General features: G+C 50.7%; 1 protein-coding gene across 2 annotated transcripts in view; it reads left to right on the forward strand.

Annotated features, from left to right (window-relative positions):
• The first annotated feature begins 5,402 nt into the window (after positions 1–5,402).
• NFIA (nuclear factor I A) overlaps positions 5,403–21,230 on the forward strand; it is a 438,948-nt gene continuing 423,120 nt past the window's right edge. For both annotated transcript variants that reach the window (XM_038752096.1, XM_038752097.1), the window contains exon 1: positions 5,403–5,521. In XM_038752096.1, the coding sequence (XP_038608024.1) occupies positions 5,426–5,521 (96 nt within the window). In that variant the 5' untranslated portion in view covers positions 5,403–5,425. The remainder of the gene's footprint in view (positions 5,522–21,230) is intronic.

The raw sequence follows: 21,230 nt of genomic DNA on the forward strand, positions 1-21,230 counted from the left end.
TGACTCCATTCATTCTTTCAATAGTATTTACTGAGCGCTTACTGTGTGCAGAGCACTGTACTAAGCGCCTGGGAAGTACAAGTTGGCAACATATAGAGACGGTCCCTACCCAACAGTGGGCTCACAGTCTAGAAGACTCCAAAGCCCGGGCTCTTTCCACTGAGTCACGCTGCTTCTCTAAGGCACTTGAAATCCTAAATTGCGCACATCTAAACCTCCAGCCCCAGGAAATCCGTGGTACCGACACCCGGGCATCAGAGGGGGAGAGAGGCCGTCAGTAAGAGAGACGCGATCTCTTCTCTCACTAGATAGCGTCCAATAAGCTCGTACTGTGCAGATCACCGCCCTAAGCCGGGGGGAGCAGACGGTAGTGTCCAAAGTTAGGATCCCTACCCTCAAGGAGCGTGGCTGAGTGGAAAGAGCCCGGGCTTGGGAGTCAGAGGTTGTGGGTTCGAATCCCTGCTCTGCCAATTGCCAGCTGTGTGACTTTGGGCATGTCCCTTCACTTCTCTGGGCCTCACTTCCCTCATCTGTCAAATGGGGATTAAGACTGTGAGCCCCATGTGGGACAACCTGATTACCTTGTACCCCCCCCAAGCACTTAGAACAGTGCTTTGCATATAGTAAGCACTTAACAAATGCTCTTATTATTATAGTAAGTGCTTAACAAATACCATTATTATTATTATTATTATTATTATTGTTACAGTGTAGCATCAAAGTAGCTCTGTCCAGAAGGAACCCGGGCCTCAGAGTCCGGGGACCTGTGTTCTAATCCTTGCTCTGTCACTGGCACCTGGTGTGACCTCGGGTGAGTTGCAACTTCTAGGGGCCTCAGTTTCCTCCTCGGTAAAATGGGGATTTGGTACTTGTTTAGACTAGGAACCAGGTGTACAGTCATTGCCTGGGTCTAAATTGTTGAGACCCAGAGAAACAGCATGGCTTCATGGCAAGAGCCTGGGCTTGGGAGTTAGAGGATGTGAGTTCTAATCCCGCCTCTTCCACTTGCCTGCTGTGTGACCTTGGGCAAGTCACTTCACTTCTCTGTGCCTGTTACCTCATCTGTAAAATGGGGATTAAAAATGTGAGCTCCACGTGGGACAACCTGATTACCCAGTATCTACCCCAGTGCTCAGAACAGTGCTTGGCACATAGCAAGTGCTTAACAAATACCATAATTATTATTATTATTATTATGATCTTGTGATCTGTCTCAGCATTCAGTACAGTACTTGGCACATAGGAAACGCTTAGTGGATACAACAGTGATGATTATTAATAACCGTGGTCTTTGTTAAGCACTTACTATGTGCCAGGCACTGTACTAAGAGCTGGGGTAGATAAAAACAGCTCGGGTTGGAAACGGTCCCTGACCCATGTGGGGCTCACAGTCTCAATCCCCATTTTAGAGGTGAGGGAACCGAGGCACAGAGAAGCAAAGTGACTTGCCCTAGCTCACACAGCAAACGGAGAAGCCAGGATTAGAACCCAGGACCTTCTCCCAGGCCTGTGCTTTATCTGCTATGCCATGCTGCTTCTAGCAGGGGTGACAGATGCTGAAATCATTTGCAGGGAGGAGGTGGCATCTCCACTTAAGAAAGATCACAGATTGTCTGTCCGGAGAGCTGGACTTTGTAATCACTCACCACCGAAAGGAGAAAGACCAGCAGTAGAGGATTAGCGAGGGCCCGGTCTTCTCTCCAAAGATGAGGTGGGCACGGCTCGCCAAGCACCTCCTCCGATACCCGGGCATCAGCCTAAAGCCTGACTGCTCCTCCCCACCATCCTTTCCACTGGGAGCCACAACAAAGGGGACCGGAAAGCGAGTCGGTGATTCCGCAATTCCCGGGAGCCGTCGCGATAGGATCAGTCAGTCAGTCGTATTTATTGAGCACTTACCGCGTGCCGAGCACTGTACTGAGAGCTTGGGAGGGTACAAGATGACGGACGCATTCCCTGCCCACAACAAGCCTCCATCAAATCTGCTGCCAGGAGGAGGGCAGAAGTTGTGTTTGCTGGCCGCCCAGTTCTCGTGGCCGTGAGCCACCTCGAGATCTCTCCCACCTTTCTTGAAGCCCCCTGCCTGGCCCGGGCACCTGGGTTTGGCCGGGTAAGTGGGGGTCAAATGTGCCTCTGGTCCTCCCTGCTGGAACTGCCGCACCGCGAGTTGTTCAACCCCATCCGTGCTCAGCGATTGAGCGGATCATTTTGAGGAAGTCGGCCAGGGCTCTTGCATGGAGCCATGGCGACACTGGAAAGATCCCACCCCCACCCCCACCCCGGCTTGGCCTGGCATTGGGGTTCCAAAGCCGCCCAGGGAATGGGTGCCCCGCTCCCCGGCCATAGACCGTAGGCCTAGGAGTCAGAAGGACCTGGGTTCTAATTCTGACTCGGCCCCTTGTCTGTGTGAACTTGTACAAGTCACTTCACTTCCCTGGGCCTCAGTTCCCTCATCTGAAAACGGGGACTTAAGACTGTGAGCCCCACATGGGATGGGGACCGCATCCAAACCGGTTTGCTTCTATTGACCCCGGTGCTTAGTAGTTTCCCTGGTACATAGGAAGCACTAAACAAATACCACAATTATTATCATCATTATTAGCTTCCTCCGGGGACCCTCCGGTTCTCTCATTTCTCCTCCAGTCCCCAACACTGTCACCATCCTTCACAAGTCCCCGCAGAGAATCCAAAACCCGGGGTCTTGGGGGAACTGGGGGCAGTGGTGGTGTGTGATGGATTAGGCGCCCTGGCCTGTAGACCGCACGCAGGCCTTGGTGGGGAGAGGGATGTCGGGTCACAAGAATTAAATTTGAAACACATAACCGCTTTCTGGTGTCACTCTTTCTTTCCCCCCCCCTCCTCCTTCTGACCAACGGCAAACCGTTTCACTGTTTGTTTCCAAAAAGGCATCTGTCAGCAATCAAAATCAGGGAAGAGGCATCAAGCGAATGCAATTGTTTGGAGTAGCGCTTTCCCGGATCCTGTTAAATGCTTGGATTGCTCCCCATTATGCTCAAATAATTTTATTTTCCACAATAATTACAATATCGAACGTGCGACACCTAACCGGGTTTTCAAGCGCTTCGTGGCGGCCATGATGCGGGCGGAGGAACCGGTCCCGGGCGACCCCCGGGTGGAAGGGGCGATGATAAAGTTAAATGCGCCTAATTGTTCTGGATTTGAAATGCCATTATCCAATAATATTTATCATGTCTTTGTTCAGAACTACCGAGCCATCTGGAATCAAATCTTTTCAGGCTTCCATCATTCACAAATCGAAATCCGCGCGCCTCCCTTCGTCGCTTCCTCGGTGGGCCATTCATAAATATCAGAAGGAAAGGACGGTGGGAACTGGGCAATGAGGGGCTGCGTCTTTGGGGTTACTTGAGGGGGCAAAGAGTGGCGGATTCCGAGGTCCAGTGTGACTCGACGTTATTTGTTTTCTGCTCGGCTTGTCCTTGTGTGACCATGGTGGGGGTGTCTCTCTGTTTTTCTTTCTTACTCTGTCCTTGTTTGCATGAGAGAGAGAAACACAGGAACGGGAGTTGGAGCTGGGCAGCAGTAGGCTTGGCCCCGGTCACGGGCTCACCACGCTCCTGGATGCCGAGTAGATCTCGACACATCCCGTACTGGTTCGGCCCTTTGGGCGGAAACCGAACAGGGTTCAGCGATTCCTCGGGGGCCTAACTCAACCCTTGCCCCCCGCCTGAAATTTAGAGCAGATCGAAAGGAGGAGAGCGACAAAGGGAGGCCTCCGTTGGGGTCGTCCGCATTGGTGACGGCGGTCAGATGGTGTCACGTTGACGGATCGGCCAGCCCCAACCATTGTGGAAAGTGGCAGGCTTTCACGGTGGGGCCGGGACCCCTGGCTAAACCGCAACAAGCCACTCCGTGCCCCGGAAGTGGATCCGGTGGTCTGGACGGGGTTGGGGTCAGAGCTGAAGTGTTTGTTGTATTCACTGGACTGAAAAAAAGTCCATTGCCTTTCCTCCGCCCAGCGCAATCGGGAAGTGGTGGGTACAGGTAGCGGGGAGAAATTTGGCACCGGGCACGCGGTCGGCGCTCAGTAAGTGTCATCGGTCGATCGGGCTGGACAACTTAGAGCCATCCCAGTTTTGCGGGGGCTAGAAGGGAGCGGCGTCAGGAGGCGGCCTGGTGTGAGTTCCCAAGTTCACTGGTGGTGTGCTTGAGGTGCAAGATGAGAAAATCCTATTATGAGATCCCCCACCTCCCCCCGGGCCTGCCGAGCTTCGGTGTCCAGAGCCGGAGATTCCGGGGGCTCCGAGCACCGTTCCCGGATGGTGGCTTTGCGGCCCTTCCGAATTTCAGGTTGGGGGACGGATGGGATCGCGAGGACCGTCTCTGGGCCTCCCTCACTGTCACCGCCGCCTTCCAGGCCTTTCTCCCAAAAAAGAACCGTGCCCCGAGGTTGCTGTTCTCTGGGACATCGGGAGCCATCTGTGCGGACTGGGTCGAGATCGAGGCCCGGGATGTGTGGGCCTGATGTTTACCCGACGTGTCCAACCCTCCATAAATGCGACTACGGCTACCCTGCCGCCTAACTCGGCGATTTGGAAGACGGGAGCTCAGATAGGAACCCCTTCCCAAAAGCCAAAAGGATCCTCCTTAATTTTGCCGTGGGCCAGGGTAGACTTCCCTTCTGTAGCTTTGGAGAACTTCTCCCCGTTTGGTGCTAGCGACTTGGAAGGGGGAGGTGGAGAGTCGGGCCGGAATTTTTAAAAAACGCGCATGGGCTCAGTTGCTCATATTCATGAGTAAAGTGACTGTGAAAAACAGACACTGAATCCGACTGAAAATCGGGGCGGGGGGTGAGCAGGGCGGGGGGGGTGGCGAGGGAGAGCTCGAGCCCAAAACATTGCATGATAGTCTCTAAGCAGTTCCATCTGTCAAGCAGAAATTTTAGGCTAATAGCCTGTGGCAATCTCTCAGCAGTCCACTACCTGCCTTTGTCCTATTAAATCTCTTTATTCTCCTTAAAAAAAAAAAACGAGAGCGAGAGGGAGAGAGAGAAGGAGAAGGAGGGAGCAAGAGAGGGGTTTGGGGGGTGGGGGAGAGAAGGATAGGGGGAAACCTTGAGACCAAAATCATCGGAGTGATGAAGCCTTAATTTTAACCGCCTCGCTTTGATGTGAAGCGGTGGCTTCTCATGGAGAGCGAGAGGGAGAAAGAGGGGAGAAAAGGCAGTGCTAAGAGCGGGTGACTTTTCATCTCCACTTCACCTTGCTCCTGGGTCTGAGAGAGATTGGTTCATTGTCAAGGAGATGGGGGTTGGTGTGTTGTGTCTTTTCTTTTTTTTTTTTTTACCCATGATTCCATATGGTATGGACCGGGCTAGATGTTGCCCAACATGCCAGTGTAAATGTTTTCTCAATTAGGTGTCTTATCTCCCGTGAGCTAGCATCAGATGAAGCTTGCTGACAGCGTAATGGCAGGGAAAGCCTCCGACGGCTCCGTTAAATGGCAACTCTGCTACGACATCTCGGCCAGGACTTGGTGGATGGTGAGTTGGCAGCTTTTCTGGGTTGTGTGTGTGTGTATGTGTGTGAGTGTGTGTGTGTTTGTGCGCGCGCGCGTGTGTATGTGTAGTCCCCTCTCCCTCCCTTTCCCCTCTTTGCCTCCTTTCCCTCCCCTCTCCGGCAAAATGTCCCAGACCTCACATTTATCAAATTAACATTTCGAATTTTTTTTTCCGCCCTCTCCAGGGGAAGCAGCTTCACACACTAACCACCCCGCTCCCCCTCAAACTGCTCCTGCCACCCCCCGCACACACACACCCCACCGCCCCCAAAGTCCGGGTCAAGAGGCCTAGGGAAGGGCACCCCCTCGCCGCCCCCTTCTCACCAACACCCCTTCATCCGCCCAGGTCGGCGTTTCGAACTCCGTCCCTTCTCCGAACCAAATCCCCGAATGTCCCGAGCGGAAGTGTTTATCATTGTTGTTGTTCTGGACGAAACCTCGCCCGGTGCCGGAAACGTGGAACACCCCGGCACCACCCCGCCCCTCTCCCGCGGGTCCCGTGTCGCTTCCGAGTTGGCTTTTTCGCCGTTGGGACGCGGTTTTCTTCCCAAGCGGTATCGCCTTTGGGAGCGTGGTGTGGAGAAGGTGGCTGGGAGGTGACGGGGGGAGAGTTCATTCATTCAATTGTATTTATTGAGCGCTTACAGTGTGCAGAGCACTGGACTGAGCGCTTGGGAAGTACGAATCGGCAACACATAGAGACGGCCCCTGCCCAACAACGAGAGTTTGCCACTCGGAAACAGCGAGGGGGCCTGCGAAACCTTGGTACCGGAGATGGTGAAAGACTACCATCTCCCACCCCGATTCATCCCAGGGTCGGAGATTCCCCTCCTCCCGCCCTGACCCCGAGTCCTGGGCCCTCAAATGCTCCCACCGTGCTTTTGTGTCTGGAGAGGTCGCCGCTCCTTTCCGAGCCGCAGCCAAGGGGAGAGGTCATTCCCGGGCAGGCCGGGATCTCAACCGCGTCGAGCGCGATTAAAGTTGTAGTCAAGTTCAGTTGTAGTCGGCTCCGGGAAGGTCGGGCCGGGCCCCCGGACATGGCCGCCTCTAGGAGGTGACGGCGGCAGGAGGATGGACAATAGCCCATTGTGGCGGTGGGGGCCCTGGCCAGACCCCCCAAGAACGCTGCGAGCGGGGAGGTTCATTAGGGACGTCTTCGTTAGCGGTCGCGATTTGAGTTTTCGGTAATTATTATTCCTGTGGCAAGCGCGAGCCCTTCCAGGGGAGAGGGGAAGTTTGCCGCCAGCACAATGCGTGCATTATCCGTTCCCAACTGGACCGTGAACTTCAGCGTGTTTCATAGAGATATCAGTCCGAACGGGGCCGGTCGGGGGGAGGAGGAGGGGGCCCGGGTAGCGGCGGGGCAACACGAGACCCCCTCCGTCTTCCCCATCCTGGGCCGTCCTGGGTATCCCTTGGAAAGTTTAGGACTTCAGAGACTGACAGACTCCGCAAAGCGAGAGCCTCGGGAGGATTTTATTTCCCCACCCTTGCCAGTGCTCCCAGGGTGGATCCGGTGACTTGAGTTGAGGTGGTTGCGTGTACCGCGTGTGAGTGTGTGTACCAAGTGCGTGTGTGTGTGTGTTTTTATGTTTAATTTCTTAACTACGCGTTAGAGACCTGCCAGGAGCTGCCTTGAAAACGTTCCATGCAGCCTTTGGTTAATTAGGCCAGAGGAAAAGCGAACCAATTAGCTCCCGAAATCTTCTTCAGACTACTTATTTTCCAATTAGAGTTTCTGCCAGGGAGGGCGAGGTTTGCCGGCGCGCTCGTCCGTCCTCAGCTCGTTCGGCGTCCCGGCTGGATCTGGCGATCAAACCAGCGGTCGCGCCGAAAACAAAAGTTGGAAGATCGCGTCGTGGTGTTTTGTTTTGTTTTGGTTTTGGTTTTTCTGCGCGCGGTCCCCGTGTCCCACTCTGGCTTCTACGACTCTGCCGCTTCATGGTCGTCTAAGGGAACCCAGATTTTATAGGAGGTGTTATATTTTTATTGGTGAAGTGACACCTTGGGCTTCTTGGAAAGAACGTCAACTCTCGTTTCGTCCTGGGCCGAGTGTAAAATCATCCTAGAAAGTTGGCTTGGGCGATGGGCTTTCGTTTTGAAATTATTTTACAGATGGCTTACTGCCGGGCTTGTAAAATAGAAAATAGCTGGAAACATTTAGTAATGCACTTGACTAAAAATAAACAATACTATAACCACACATGCTGCTGTTTAGATTAAATGCCGCACAAAAAATCCCCCCCAGAACTTTAATGCGTTGTAGGTATTTTTCTTCCGGGTGGTGGAGGTTGGGGGGAGGAGGATGAGCCTCCCTACCTTTTGAAGAAGCCGGCGTTTTGGATCCCAGAAGAAGTGGGCTTAATTGGAACGGAAGGGACCTGTGCGAGATGGTGTCCTCTAGCCCGGGATCGTTCCGATTTTGACGTTCCCTCCTCGACGGGACGTGGGGCCTTTGGACCGGGGAGGGAATCGTCTGCAAATGTAACGAGAACTCAGATCCTGCACCCTCTCTCCCCCACCCCTGTTGTCGTCCTGGGGACCCCCGCCGACCCACTCACCCTCGCTCCCTCAAAACACGCATCGCGTTCCTTCTCGGAGTCGAGCAGAGCCATTGGGAATTACCTCCCGCCGGCACCGTCTGACTGCCCGCCCTCTCCGGGGCGAGACCCGGTTGGGTCCTCCCGGCTCACAGAGGGGGTCCCGTCCATCGAGGGAGACCCCGCCGCCGCGGGTCATGCCATTTAATGAATCGGAAACAATCCGTGGGACAACCGAGCGTGCTCGTCTAACTGAGGTGCCGTTCCCGGGATGCCGAAGGAGGACATTTGTTTAGGACCCAATCTGACCGGAGACACCGTCTTAGGCGAGGCAGACTACAATTTTTCCTTCCCCCTTCTCTTCCTCCTTTCCTCCACCTCCCCCCTACCTCTCTGTCCCTGCATGCCTCGGCTCGACCCCCCGACCTGGTTGAACTCCAGCTTACTATGGTCTGCAGGCCTTTAGCGATAGCCACTTGGAGAGGGATCCGTTTGGGCGATTGCCGGGGAAAAATAAATAAATTAAAGCCAGTGGGTCGCCACCGTTGGTTCGAGCCCCCCGCACTTTTACGCGAGGAATTATTGGCTTTAAAATCCAGGCAGTGGAGCAGAACCTCCCCGCCGCCTCATAAATACCCACTTTCCGTGCTAATATTTTCTCTTTTAGCCTAGAAGGCGATGGCGGCTCCATTCCGCTCTTTGTGCCGAAAATAGAACGACAAGTCTGAAGCGCCACGGGGTAAAAAGAAAACTTCTCTTTTCAGCCCAGAGAACCGTAAACAAACCAGAAGTAACCAGCGTCCCGGCCGGGAGGACGTGTACATTTTAACAATAATTACATTTGTCGCCGCCACTTACGAGAAATCTTTTGAAATCCGACCCTCCCCTCTAATGCTTTAATCATGCAAATCAAGAAATAGATATTATATATCAATTTAGCTTGACTATGTTGTGACATCGCCCGTAGAAACCTTCCGACACAAAAATACTCCCAAACGGGCATGAAATCTTAGTCCAGTCCAAAGGTTTTCAAACAACGGGTAAGGTATCGCGGGCTCTAGCCGTGTGCCACCAAATGTAGTATTTTTATCAACAGTTGGTGTTTTTTTTGACTTAACTTGAAATAGAAGGAAAGCCAAGACCGTTCCCTAGCCGTGCTCCACGGATAATCAGGCGAATGTGAATTTCTGGGGTATGTCTCCTTCCAGCTATGATTTGCCTCGACTTTCTGAGTGGAGTACAGTTGAGGGGGGGAAAAAAGAAAAACCCCAAAACACTCCCCAGGCGTGGGTGGTTGACAAAATCGATCTCCGCTACCACGGTGGCCCAGGGGCATCAGTTTCGGGTCACGCTACCTTTTTGCACCCAAGAACCGTCCGCCCCGACGACTCGGCTTTGGCGATTTTGGGGGTCGGGGAGGGGTTTATTCAGTCGTATTTATTGAGTGCTTACTGTGTGCAGAGCACTGTACTAAGCACTTGGGAAGTGCAAGTTGGCAACAACTTGTTTAGCGGCGATGGGGTCTGTGGCTCACAGACGTGAGTGGACGTGGCCCTTGAAATCCGGCGGCGGACCCTCCCCTCTGCCCTCACGGAAGTGGGGATGGAATGGGCTGACTGACCCCTCTTCAACCCTCTCCTGTCCCCCGCCAATCCATTCAGGGGAGACTTCGAAGATACTCCAAGCACCTCCTGTCCCCACTGGTGAGGGAGGCCGGCCCTGTTGGAAAGGCTTCCCCTGACCCCCAACCATGAGAAGGAGTGACATAATAATAATAATAATAATAATAATAATGGCATTTATTAAGCACTTACCATGTGCAAAGTACTATTCTAAGAGCTGGGGAGGTTACAAGATGATCAGGTTGTCCCACGGGGGCTCACAGTCTTAACCCCTGTTTTACAGATGAGGGAACTGAGGCACAGAGAAGTTAAGTGACCTGCCCAAGGTTACACAGCTGACAATTGGCGGAGCTGGGATTTGAACCCATGACCTCTGACTTCAAAGCCCGTGCTCTTTCCACTGAGCCATGCTGCTTCTCTATTGAATTGAGGGGACCTCATCCAGGGTCTCTTCACCCCCCCACCCCCCTGCCCAGGAGGGCAGCGACAGGGGCCGGCCCGGTTAACTCGTCCAGTGATGTAAAAGCCGCTGATAGCTTTGTGCCGGAATTTTCTTCCCACCAGCCGGGCCGGGGACCGAGTCATGGGAACGTTAATTCCCAAAGAAAAGCATGGACAACTGCCCTCTCCACTGGCAGACACATGTGGGGAGGTGGGGAGGGGGATGAGGTCACCGGTCAGTGTTAATAACAACAGGCGATCTCCTCGCCCGGGCCCCGACGGCAAGCTGGGCCGGCCGGCCGACAAGGCCGCTGGGCTTCCCCGCCGACTCAGTCCTCCGGCCCCCCAAAAGTCCTCTTCCTGTTTAGGTCAGTCCTAAACTGAAATTGCTGGACTTTCATTCATTCATTCACTCATTCAATCGCATTTATTGAGCGCTTACTGTGTGCAGAGCACTGTACTAAGCGCTTGGGAAGTACAAGTTGGCAGCATATGGGGACGGTCCCTACCCAACAGCAGGCTCACAGTCTATAAGGGGGACTTGGCCTTACCACTTTAAAAAGCGGGGGGGAGAATAAAAAAAGAGAGACCCAGAAAGGCAGGGCAAGTTCAAACTTTAGTTTCAGCAGCTCTGTAGCTTTAATCAAATCCTTCCCCCATTGCAATTTCTTCAGCAATGTGTGCTCAGTTACTTTATCTGGTCCGGGGCTTCTCCTATCTTGGAAATATCTTGATTTCCTGCCGCTGCCCTCAGATTTCTCCCGTGAACTTTATACAGTAAAATATACGCTTTGTCCTTGCTTATTTTCTATTCTGTTGTCCCCTCACCTGTCCTGAATATCGCCAGGAATGTTTCTAATTTAAAGCCAGGGGGCTGATTAGAAGACAGGAAATTGGAGGATTAAACTGTCTGGTTGAACTTCCTTTACTTATCAGCACTCGGTAACTTACACTGGATTATAAACTCAACAAGACAATTTTTACAATGTATTGTTCCTTCTGGTTATTATGTATGCGGGGTGTGTGCATGGGTGGAAATATGAAAAATCTGCGAGAGAGCGGGAAAAGCCACACGCAGCTGTGTGCTCAGAGCCCAGACGCGGACGGGGAAGAGTTTTAGAGCGAATACATCCCGGAGGGTACTCCGATCTCGTTACGGACGGGGAACGTGTGTCTGCCGATTCTGTTGTACTCTTCCAGGTGTTTAGTACAGTGCTTCCCACCTAGCAAACGCTCAATAAATACCGCCAATGGATTGACCGAAGGGTCTCGTCCCAACCCTGTCATCAGTGAACTTTCTCTGGTCATCATCAATCGTATTTATTGAGCGCTTACTATGTGCAGAGCACTGTACTAAGCGCTTGGGAAGTACAAATTGGCAACATATAGAGACAGTCCCTACCCAACAGTGGGCTCACAGTCTAAAAGGGGGAGACAGAGAACAAAACCAAACATACTAACAAAATAAAATAAATAGAAGAGCTATGTACAAGCAAAATAAATAAATAAATAAATAAATAGAGTAATAAATATGTACAAACATATATACATATATACAGGTGCTGTGAGGAAGGGAAGGAGGTAAGATGGGGGGATGGAGGGGAGACGGGGGGAGAGGAAGGATAAACAGAAGCAGCGTGGCTCAGTGGAAAGAGCATGGGCTTCGGAGTCAGAGGTCATGGGTTCAAATCCTGGCTCCACCAGTTGTCAGCTGTGTGACTCTGGGCAAGTCACTTCTCTGGGCCTCAGTGACCTTATCTGTAAAATGGGGGTTAAGACTGAGCCCCCCTTGGGATGAACTGATCACCTTGTAATCTCCCCACTTAGAATATTGCTTTGCACATAGTAAGTGCTTAATGAATGCCATCATCATCATCATCATTATTATTATTATTATTATTATTATTATTATTATTATTATTATAAACCAAGTCCCTGAAATTGATTGGTGGCGGTTGAGCCAAAAGGGAGAAGTGGTGGGTAAAGAAATTGCTTTGGGAAGTCCCTAGGCTCTCTGCTTCTACCTCAGTTTACCTACCGGGCCAGAGCGGGGGAATGGCACACTTCACTCATACATTCATTCAATCGTATTTATTGAGTGCTTACCATGTGCAGAGCACTGTACTAAGCGCTTGGGAAGTACAAGTTGGCAACAGATAGAGACGGTCCCTACCCAACAGTGGGCTCACAGTCTAGAAGGGGGAGACAGAGAACAAAACAAAACATATTAACAAAATAAAATAAATAGAATAAATATGTGCAAATAAAATGAATAAACCTCCCAATCCAAGGGGGCCAAGGCTGGAGGGATTTGATCCCGGTGGCGTCGGCCATCCCGGGACCGGGGTGACCCAGCCGGGCCAGATTGAGGGGGAAGGGGTGGCACGTGTCCCCGCCGGGGAAGGTGGGTTGGAGAAAAGACCCTCCACCCCATCACCGGCCAAGGCCAACACTCGCGCTGGACCCGTGTCCTATTACCCCCCCAAGCACTGGCTCAGTTCATTCACTCATTCAATCAATCATCAATCGTATTTATTGAGCGCTTACTGTGTACAGAGCACTGTACTAAGCGCTTGGAAAGTACAATTTGGCAACAGATAGAGACCGTCCACAGTCTAGAAGCGGAGGGGAAACAGACAACAAAACAAAAGCACTTCCCCCTACCCCATAGCACTTAAGTCATCATTATCAATCGTATTTATTGAGCGCTTGCTATGTGCAGAGCACTGTACTAAGCGCTTGGGAAGTACAAATTGGCAACATATAGAGACAGTCCCTACCCAACAGTGGGCTCACAGTCTAAAAATGGGTTCACAGTCTAAAAAGTATTAAGTATTTTATATATATAGATATATATATGTATAGTTCTATTTATATTGATTCAATCATACTTACTGAATGCTTACTATGTGCAGAGCATTATACTAAGCGCTTGGGATGTACAAGTTGGCAACATATAGAGACGGTCCCTACCCGACAACGGGCTCACAGTCTAGAAGATATTGATGCCCGTATACTTGTTTTGATGTGTATGTATCTATAATTTTATTTATTTCTATTAATACCTGTTCACTTGTTTTGATGTCTGTCCTCCCCCTTCCAGACTGTAAGCGCTGAGTGGGCAGGGATTGTCTCTCTTTATTGCTGAATTGTACTTTTCAAGCGCTTAGTACAGTGCTCTGCACACAGTAAGTGCTCCATAAATGCGATTGAATGAGTCAACGAATGAAAGTAGACAGGCGTCAGTTGCAAGGCAGGAGTGTCAGTGAGCCAGGTGCATTTATCATTCATTAAATTGTATTTATTGAGCACTTACTGTGTGCAGAGTACTGTACTAAGCGCTTGGGAAGTCCAAGTTGGCAACATATAGAGACGGTCCCTACCCAACAAAGGGATCATAGTCTGGGGGAAGCAGCGTGGCTCAGTGGAAAGAGCCCAGGCTTTGGAGTCAGAGGTCATGGGTTCAAATCCCGGCTCCGCCAAGTGTCAGCTGTGTGACTTTGGGCAAGTCACTTAACTTCTCTGGGCCTCAGTTCCCTCATCTGTAACATGGGGATTAAGACTGTGAGACCCCCGTGGGACAACCTGATCACTTTGTAACCTCCCCAGCGCTTAGAACAGTGCCTTGCACATAGTAAGCGCTTTATAAATGCCATCATTATTATTATTAGAAGGGGGAGACAGACCACAAAACAAAACATGTGGACAGGTGTCAAGTCGTCAGAACAAATATTGAGCGCTTACTATGTGCAGAGCACTGAACTAACCACTCAGGAGGGTACAATACAACAGTAAAACGGACACATTCCCTGCCCATAATGAGCTTAGGGTCTAGCAAAATGCCAGTCCTGTTCTGGCCCTCTCCGTCTCTCGTGACGACCAGTGGTTTTGGGACCATTAAATCAGAAGGTGTTGGGGGGCCGGCCCTGTAGTAGTCATTCATTCAATTCTTTCATTTGTATTTATTGAGCGCCTACTGTGTGCAAAGCACTGTACTAAGCACTTGGGAAAGTACAAGATAACAGGCACATTCCCAACCACACCGAGCTCACAGTCTAGAAGGGGAGAGAGGCATGAATATACGTAAATAAATAAATTACAGATATGTACATGTGAGTGAGGGGGTGGGAGGGAGAATGAACGAAGGAATAAGTAAGAGCGGCGCAGAAGGGAGTGGAAGAAGCGCTTAATACAGTGTTCTGTGCACAGTAAGCGCTCAATAAATACGATTGAATGAATGAGGAGAGGAGTGATTTGGCAGGGAAGGCTTCTTGGAGGAGATGAGCCTTCAGTAAGGTTTTGAAGTGGGAGAGAGCAATAATAATAATAATAATCATAATGATGGTATTTGTTAAGTGCTTACTATGTGCCAACCACTGTTCTAAGCACTGGGGGGCGGGGGGGGATACAAGGTGATCAGGTTGTCCCACGTGGGACTCACAGTCTTTATCCCCATTTTATAGATGAGGTAACTGAGGCACAGAGAAGTGAAGTGACTTGCCCAACAGCTGATAAGTGGTGGAGCTGGGATTCGAACCCATGACCTCTGACTCCCAAGCCCGGGCTCTTTCCACTGAGCCACACTGCTTCTCTGCAATCATCTGTCCCATAAGAGGAGGGGAGGGTCTTCCAGGCCAGAGGCAGGATGGGGGTGAGAGGCTGGCGGCAAAATCGATGAGAAAGAGGTGGATGAGGTGGTTAGCGTTAGTCGTCATTGCGATGTTGTGAATTGGGCGTCTCCTGAGTGTGTAGTATTGAATTAACTGTGTATTTGTTAAGCGCTTCCTTACGGGCCCAGCGCTGAACCCATCTCTGGGGTAGATCCGGAAGCATCATGGCCTAGTGGTGAAAGCACGGCTTTGGGAGTCTGAGGATGTGGGTTTGAATTCCGGCTCCGCCACTTGTCTGCTGTGTGACCTTGGGCCAGTCGCTTCACTTCTCTGGGCCTCGGTTACCTCATCTGGAAAATGGGGATTAAGACCATGAGCCCCATGTGGGACAGGGATTGTGTTCAACCTGATTACCTTGTATCTACCCCGGGGCTTAGAAAAGTGCTCGGAACATAGTAAGTGCTTAACAAATACCAGCCCTGCGCACTGAATCCCCCCATTCCCGCGTAGCTCAGTGGCAACAGCCCGGGCTTGGGAGTCAGAGGTCGTGGGTTCTAATCTCGCCTCTGCCCCTTGTCAGCTGGGTGACTTTGGGCAAGTCACTTCACTTCTCTGTGCCTCAGTTACCTCATCTGGAAAATGGGAATTAAGACTGTGAGCCCCCTGTGGGACAACCTGATCACCTTGTTACCTCCCCAGTGCTTAGAACAGTGCTTTGCACATAGTAAGTGTATAACAAATGCCATCATCATCATCATCATCATCATCATCATTATTATTATTATTATTATTATGTCACTTCTCCGTTCCCTCATCTGCAGAGAAGCAGCGTGGCTCAGTGGAAAGAGCCAGGGCTTTGGAGTCAGAGGTCGTGGGTTCAAATCCCGGCTCCACCAACTGTCGGCTCTGTGACTTCGGGCAAGTCACTTCACTTCTCTGGGCCTCAGTTCCCTCACCTGCAAAATGGGGATGAAGACTGTGAGCCCCATGGGGGACAACCTGATCACCTTGTATCCCCCCAGTACTTAGAACAGTGCTTTGCACATAGTAAGCACTTAATAAATGCCATTATTATTATTATTATCTGCAAAATGGGGTGTCAATACCTGCTCTCCCTCCTACTTAGACTGTGAGCTGCACATGGGACCGGATCATCTCCTATCCACCTCGGCGCTTAGTACGGTGCCCAGCACCTAGGAAGCACCTAATAATAATAATAATGATGTTGGTATTTGTTAAGCACTTACTATTCATTCATTCATTCAATCGTATTTATTGAGCACTTACTATGTGCCGAGCACTGTACTAAGCGCTTGGGAAGTCCAAGTTGGCAACATATAGAGACGGTCCCTACCCAACAACGGGCTCACAGTCTAGAAGGGGGAGACAGACGACAAAACAAAACATGTGGACGGGTGTCAAGTCGTCAGAACAAATGGAATCAAAGCTAGGTGCACATCATTAACAAAATAAATAGAATAGTAAATATGCACAAGTAAAATACTATGTGCCATGCACTGTTCTAAGCACTGGGGTAGATACAAGGTAATCAGGTTCATCATCATCAATCGTATTTATTGAGCGCTTACTATGTGCAGAGCACTGTACTAAGTGCTTGGGAAGTACAAGTTGGCAACATATAGAGACAGTCCCTACCCAACAGTGGGCTCACAGTCTAAAATGGGAGACAGAGAACAAAACCAAACATACTAACAAAATAAAATAAATAGAATAGACATGTACAAGTAAAATAAATAAATAAATAGGGTAATAAATATGTATAAACGTATATACATATATACAGGTGCTGTGGGGAAGGGAAGGAGGTAAGATTGGGGGGATGGAGGGGGGACGAGGGGGAGAGGAAGGAAGGGGCTCAGTCTGGGAAGGCCTCCTGGAGGAGGTGAGCTCTCAGCAGGGCCTTGAAGGGAGGAAGAGGGCCTTGAAGGGAGGAAGAGGCCTTGAAGGGAGGTTGTCCCATGTAGGGCTCACAGTTTTCATCCCCATTTTACAGATGAGGGAACTGAGGCCTAACAAATGCTACAGTTCTTTATTATCTTTTTAATGGAAGAGACAGACGGATGGTTGCTAACGTCTGCTACCTATTTTCCAAGTGCTCGGCATGGTGCTCTGCCCTTGTTAAATATCAGTGATTGATGGGAACCGCTCCCCGGGCACCCCAATCTCCCCCCGGGGGACCCCTGCATCTCCGCCGCTTTCCCAACCCAGCCCACACTTTGCTTCTCCGATGCCAAACTTTTCACCGTACCTCTCGCCCCCACCCTGCCTCCGGCCTGGAAGGCCCTCCCTCCTCAAATCCCACGGACAATTCCTCTCCCTCCCTTAATAATAATAATAATAATTATAATAATGGTATCTGGTAAGCGCTGCGGATGGGGAACGTGTGTCTGCTGATTGTTGTAAATAATAATAATAATAATAATAATGGCATTTATTAAGCGCTTACTACGTGCAAAGCACTGTTCTAAGCTCTGGGGAGGTTACATGGTGATCAGGTTGTCCCTCGTGGGGCTCCCAGTCTTAATCCCCATTTTACAGATAAGGGAGCTGAGGGCCAGAGAAGTGAAGTGACTTGCCTAAGGTCACACAGCTGACAATTGGCAGAGCCGGGATTTGAACCCATGACCTCTGACTCCAAAGCCTGGGCTCTTTCCCACTGAGCCACGCTGCTGCTCTTCCAGGTGTTTAGTACAGTGCTTCGCACGTAGCAAGCGCTCAATAAATACCGCCGATGGATTGACCGAAGGGTCTCGTCCCGTCCTCCCCTCCCGACCCTGTCGTCAGTGGACTTTCTCTGATAAACAGTAGTAGCGTGGCTCAGTGGAAAGAGCACAGGCTTCGGAGTCCGAGGTCATGGGTTCAAATCCCAGCTCCGCCAGTTGTCAGCTGTGTGACTTTGGGCAAGTCACTTCACTTATCTGGGCCTCAGTCCCTCATCTGTAAAATGGGGATGAAGACTGTGAGCCCCACGTGGGACAACCTCATCACCTTGTATCCTCCCCAGCGCTTAGAACAGTGCTTTGTACGTAGTAAGAGCTTAACAAATGCCATTATTATTATTATTGTCACAACTTCTCTGTGCCTGTTTCCTCATCTGTAAAATGGGGATGAAGATTGTGAGCCCCACGTGGAACAATCTGATCACCTTGTATCCTCCCCAGCGCTTAGAACAGTGCTTTGCACATAGTAAGCGCTTAACAAATGCCATCATTATTATTATTATTCATTCATTCTGATCGTATTTATTGAGCGCTTACTGTGTGCAGTGCTCTGTACTAAGCGTTTGGAAAGTACAATGCAACAATGAAGAGAGACAGTCCCTGCCCGCAATGAGCTCACAGTCCGGGGGGAAGGCAGGCATCAATACAAGTTAACGGGCATCAATATAAATAAATAGAATTACGGATTTATACCTAAGTGCTGTGGGGCAGGGAGGGGGGGAAGCACAAAAGGAGCCAGTCGAGGATATCGATCTGTCATCGGGAACTGGGGGTTAGATGATGTTGCCTTTATGGCTGATGATTTTTTTCTTTAATGGTATGGTACCTATTAAGCGCTTACTATGTGCCAGACACTGTACTATGTGCTAGGGTACGTACCTGATAATCACCCCCTAGATTGGGAGCTCGTTGTGGGCAGGGAATGTGTCTGTTGATTGTTATATTGCACTCTCTCAAGGGTTTAGTCCAGTGCTCCGCACAGGGTAAGCGCTCAATAAATGCGATTGAATGAATGAGCCAGAGTCCCTATCCCACGTAGGGCTCGCAAACCATTTTACAGCTGAACTGACTGAGAAGTGAAGTGACTTGCCCACGGTCACACAGCCGGCAAGTTGGCAGAGTGGGGATTCGAATCCAGGTCCCGGGACACCCGCACCCAGTCTCTTTCCAGGGTTTCCCTGCATTTGTGTGTCCGAGGCATTTGTCCAACTTGGACAGTGGTTTCATTTGTTTCCCCTTTCGTTGTCCTTGCAGTTGCCTTACAATAATAATAATAATAATAATAGCGTTTAAGTGCTTACTATGTGCCAAGCACTATTCTAAGCACTGGGGTAGATACAAGGTCAGCAGGTTGTCCCACGTGTGGCTCACAGTCAATCCCTATTTTACAGATGAGGTAACTGAGGCCCAGAGAAGTCAAGTGATTTGCCCAAAGTTACGCAGCTGTTCAGTGGCGGAGCTGGAATTAGAACCCACGACCTCCGACTCCCAAGCCCGGGCTCTTTCCACTGAGCCACACTGCTTATCTTATCCTCTCTGCAGTGGCAGGATGTGGGAGAGCTAGGCTTGTTCTCCCAATTTTCCTGCTAGGGAGCAGAGGCCCAGAGGTCATGGGCCTCTCCCAGGGTGGAGTTGGGGTAGAGGCTGGGCATCTCCCGCCATGTCGCCCCACATCCCTTCCTCCTCCTTTCCCATGCGACGAATGGATTTTCCAGGACTCGGGAAACGATTGCTCAGTGAGAGGAATGGGGGCGACGACCCCCGAATGCATTAGCCGTCGTCCTCCCCCGTCCTTCGAGTGCCATTAAACGGTCGGAACGGGACGCGCTCTGTTTTCTCCGGCCCCCGAGCCCGAGTTTTTCAGTGGCGAGCTGGGAATTCGGAAGCCACTCCAGAAAGAGATTGGAACGAGGACTCAAACGTGGCCGCATGGATGGGCTGGGGCCGGGGGGAGGAACGGGCCCCCGTCCCTTTCCCATACTGTACTGCTCCAAAAAGGAAAATCGCTCAGTGTCATCAAACGCTGCTTGGCCCAGAGGAAGCAATGTGGCCAAGTGGAAAGATCCCGGGCCTGGAGATCAGAGGATCTGGGTTCTCATCCCGGCTCTGCCACTTTCCTGAGGTGTGACATGGGGCTGCCGCCCTCTTGAAATCACATCTCCACCGGGAAGCCTTCCGCGATTAATTGACAGCATGGTAGTGGGGTCATCCTCTCAATGGCCACCCCTTAGTGCTTCCATTTGTCATTGATGGATTTATTTCTGCATCTTACCGGGTTCTTGCTGTTACTGAACGTGTCTTTCGTCCTCCTGCCTTACTTGTATGTGAGCCGCCACCTTCTCGAAATCACATCTCTGCCGGGAAGCCTTCCGCGATTAATTGACAGATCGTAGAGGGGTCATCCTCTCAATGGCCACCCCTTAGTGCTTCCATTTGTCATTGATGGACTTATTTCTGCATCTTACCGGGTTCTTGCTGTTACTGAACGTGTCTTTCGTACTCCTGCCTTACTTGTATGTGAGCCGCCGCCCTCTCAAAATCACATCTCCGCCGGGAAGCCTTCCGCGATTAATTCACAGCATGGTAGTGGGGTCATCCTCTCAATGGCCACCCCTTAGTGCTTCCATTTGTCATTGATGGACTTATTTCTGCATCTTACCGGGTTCTTGCTGTTACTGAATGTCTTTCGTCCTCCTGCCTTACTTGTATGTGAGCCGCCGCCCTCTCGAAATCACATCTCTGCCGGGAAGCCTTCCGCGATTAATTCACAGCATCGTAGTGGGGTCATCCTCCCAATGGCCACCCCTTAGTGCTTCCATTCATCACTGATGGACTTATTTCTGCATCTCACCAGGTTCTTGCTGTTACTGAACGTGTCCTTCGTACTCCTGCCTTACTTGTATGTGAACCACCTAGGTTGTCCCGTGTCCTATATTACAGTCTCATCTGCCCAAGGAAAGCTCCGCATTTCTTCCTCTTCCCAGACTCTCCCCGACGTCCAGTCCAGCCCCACGTATCCGGTAGGCGCCCGTTTTGCCCTCTGGAGGGGCCAATTTTTGACTCTTACCACGATGGCCCATCTCCTGGACTCCTCCAAGGCAGTGAATGAGTCAGTTTATTCTTGCATTGTACTCTTCCAAGCGCTTAGTACAGTGCTCTGCATACAGTAAGTGCTCCTTAAAATCCAATGAAAGAATGAGTGAATCTTGTCCTGAGCCCAAAATAATAATAATATTAGTGGTACTTGGTTACTAATTCTGTGCCGAGCACTGCCCTAAGCACTGGGGGAGAGAGAAGATCATCAACTTGACACAGTCCCTGTTCCACATGGGGCTCAGATATAGGAGGGATAAGTTAGCGAATCCCCGTTTTACAGAAACTGAGGCCCGGAGAAGTAAAGTGACTGGGCTGAGGTCTCACACATGGCAAATCTTGGACCCTGAGCCCCAAATAATAATAATATTAGTGGTACTTGGTTACTAATTCTGTGTCGAGCACTGCACTAAGCACTGGGGGAGAGAGAGGATCATCAAGTTGACACAGTCCCTGTTCCGCATGGGGCTCAGATATAGGAGGGATCATCATCATCATCATCAATCGTATTTATTGAGCGCTTACTGTGTGCAGAGCACTGTACTAAGCGCTTGGGAAGTCCAAGTTGGCAACATATAGAGACAGTCCCTACCCAACAGTGGGCTCACAGTCTAAAAGGGGGAGACAGAGAACAAAATCAAGCAC

This window comes from Tachyglossus aculeatus, chromosome 10, assembly GCF_015852505.1.
Source record: "Tachyglossus aculeatus isolate mTacAcu1 chromosome 10, mTacAcu1.pri, whole genome shotgun sequence".
NCBI lineage: Eukaryota > Metazoa > Chordata > Mammalia > Monotremata > Tachyglossidae > Tachyglossus > Tachyglossus aculeatus.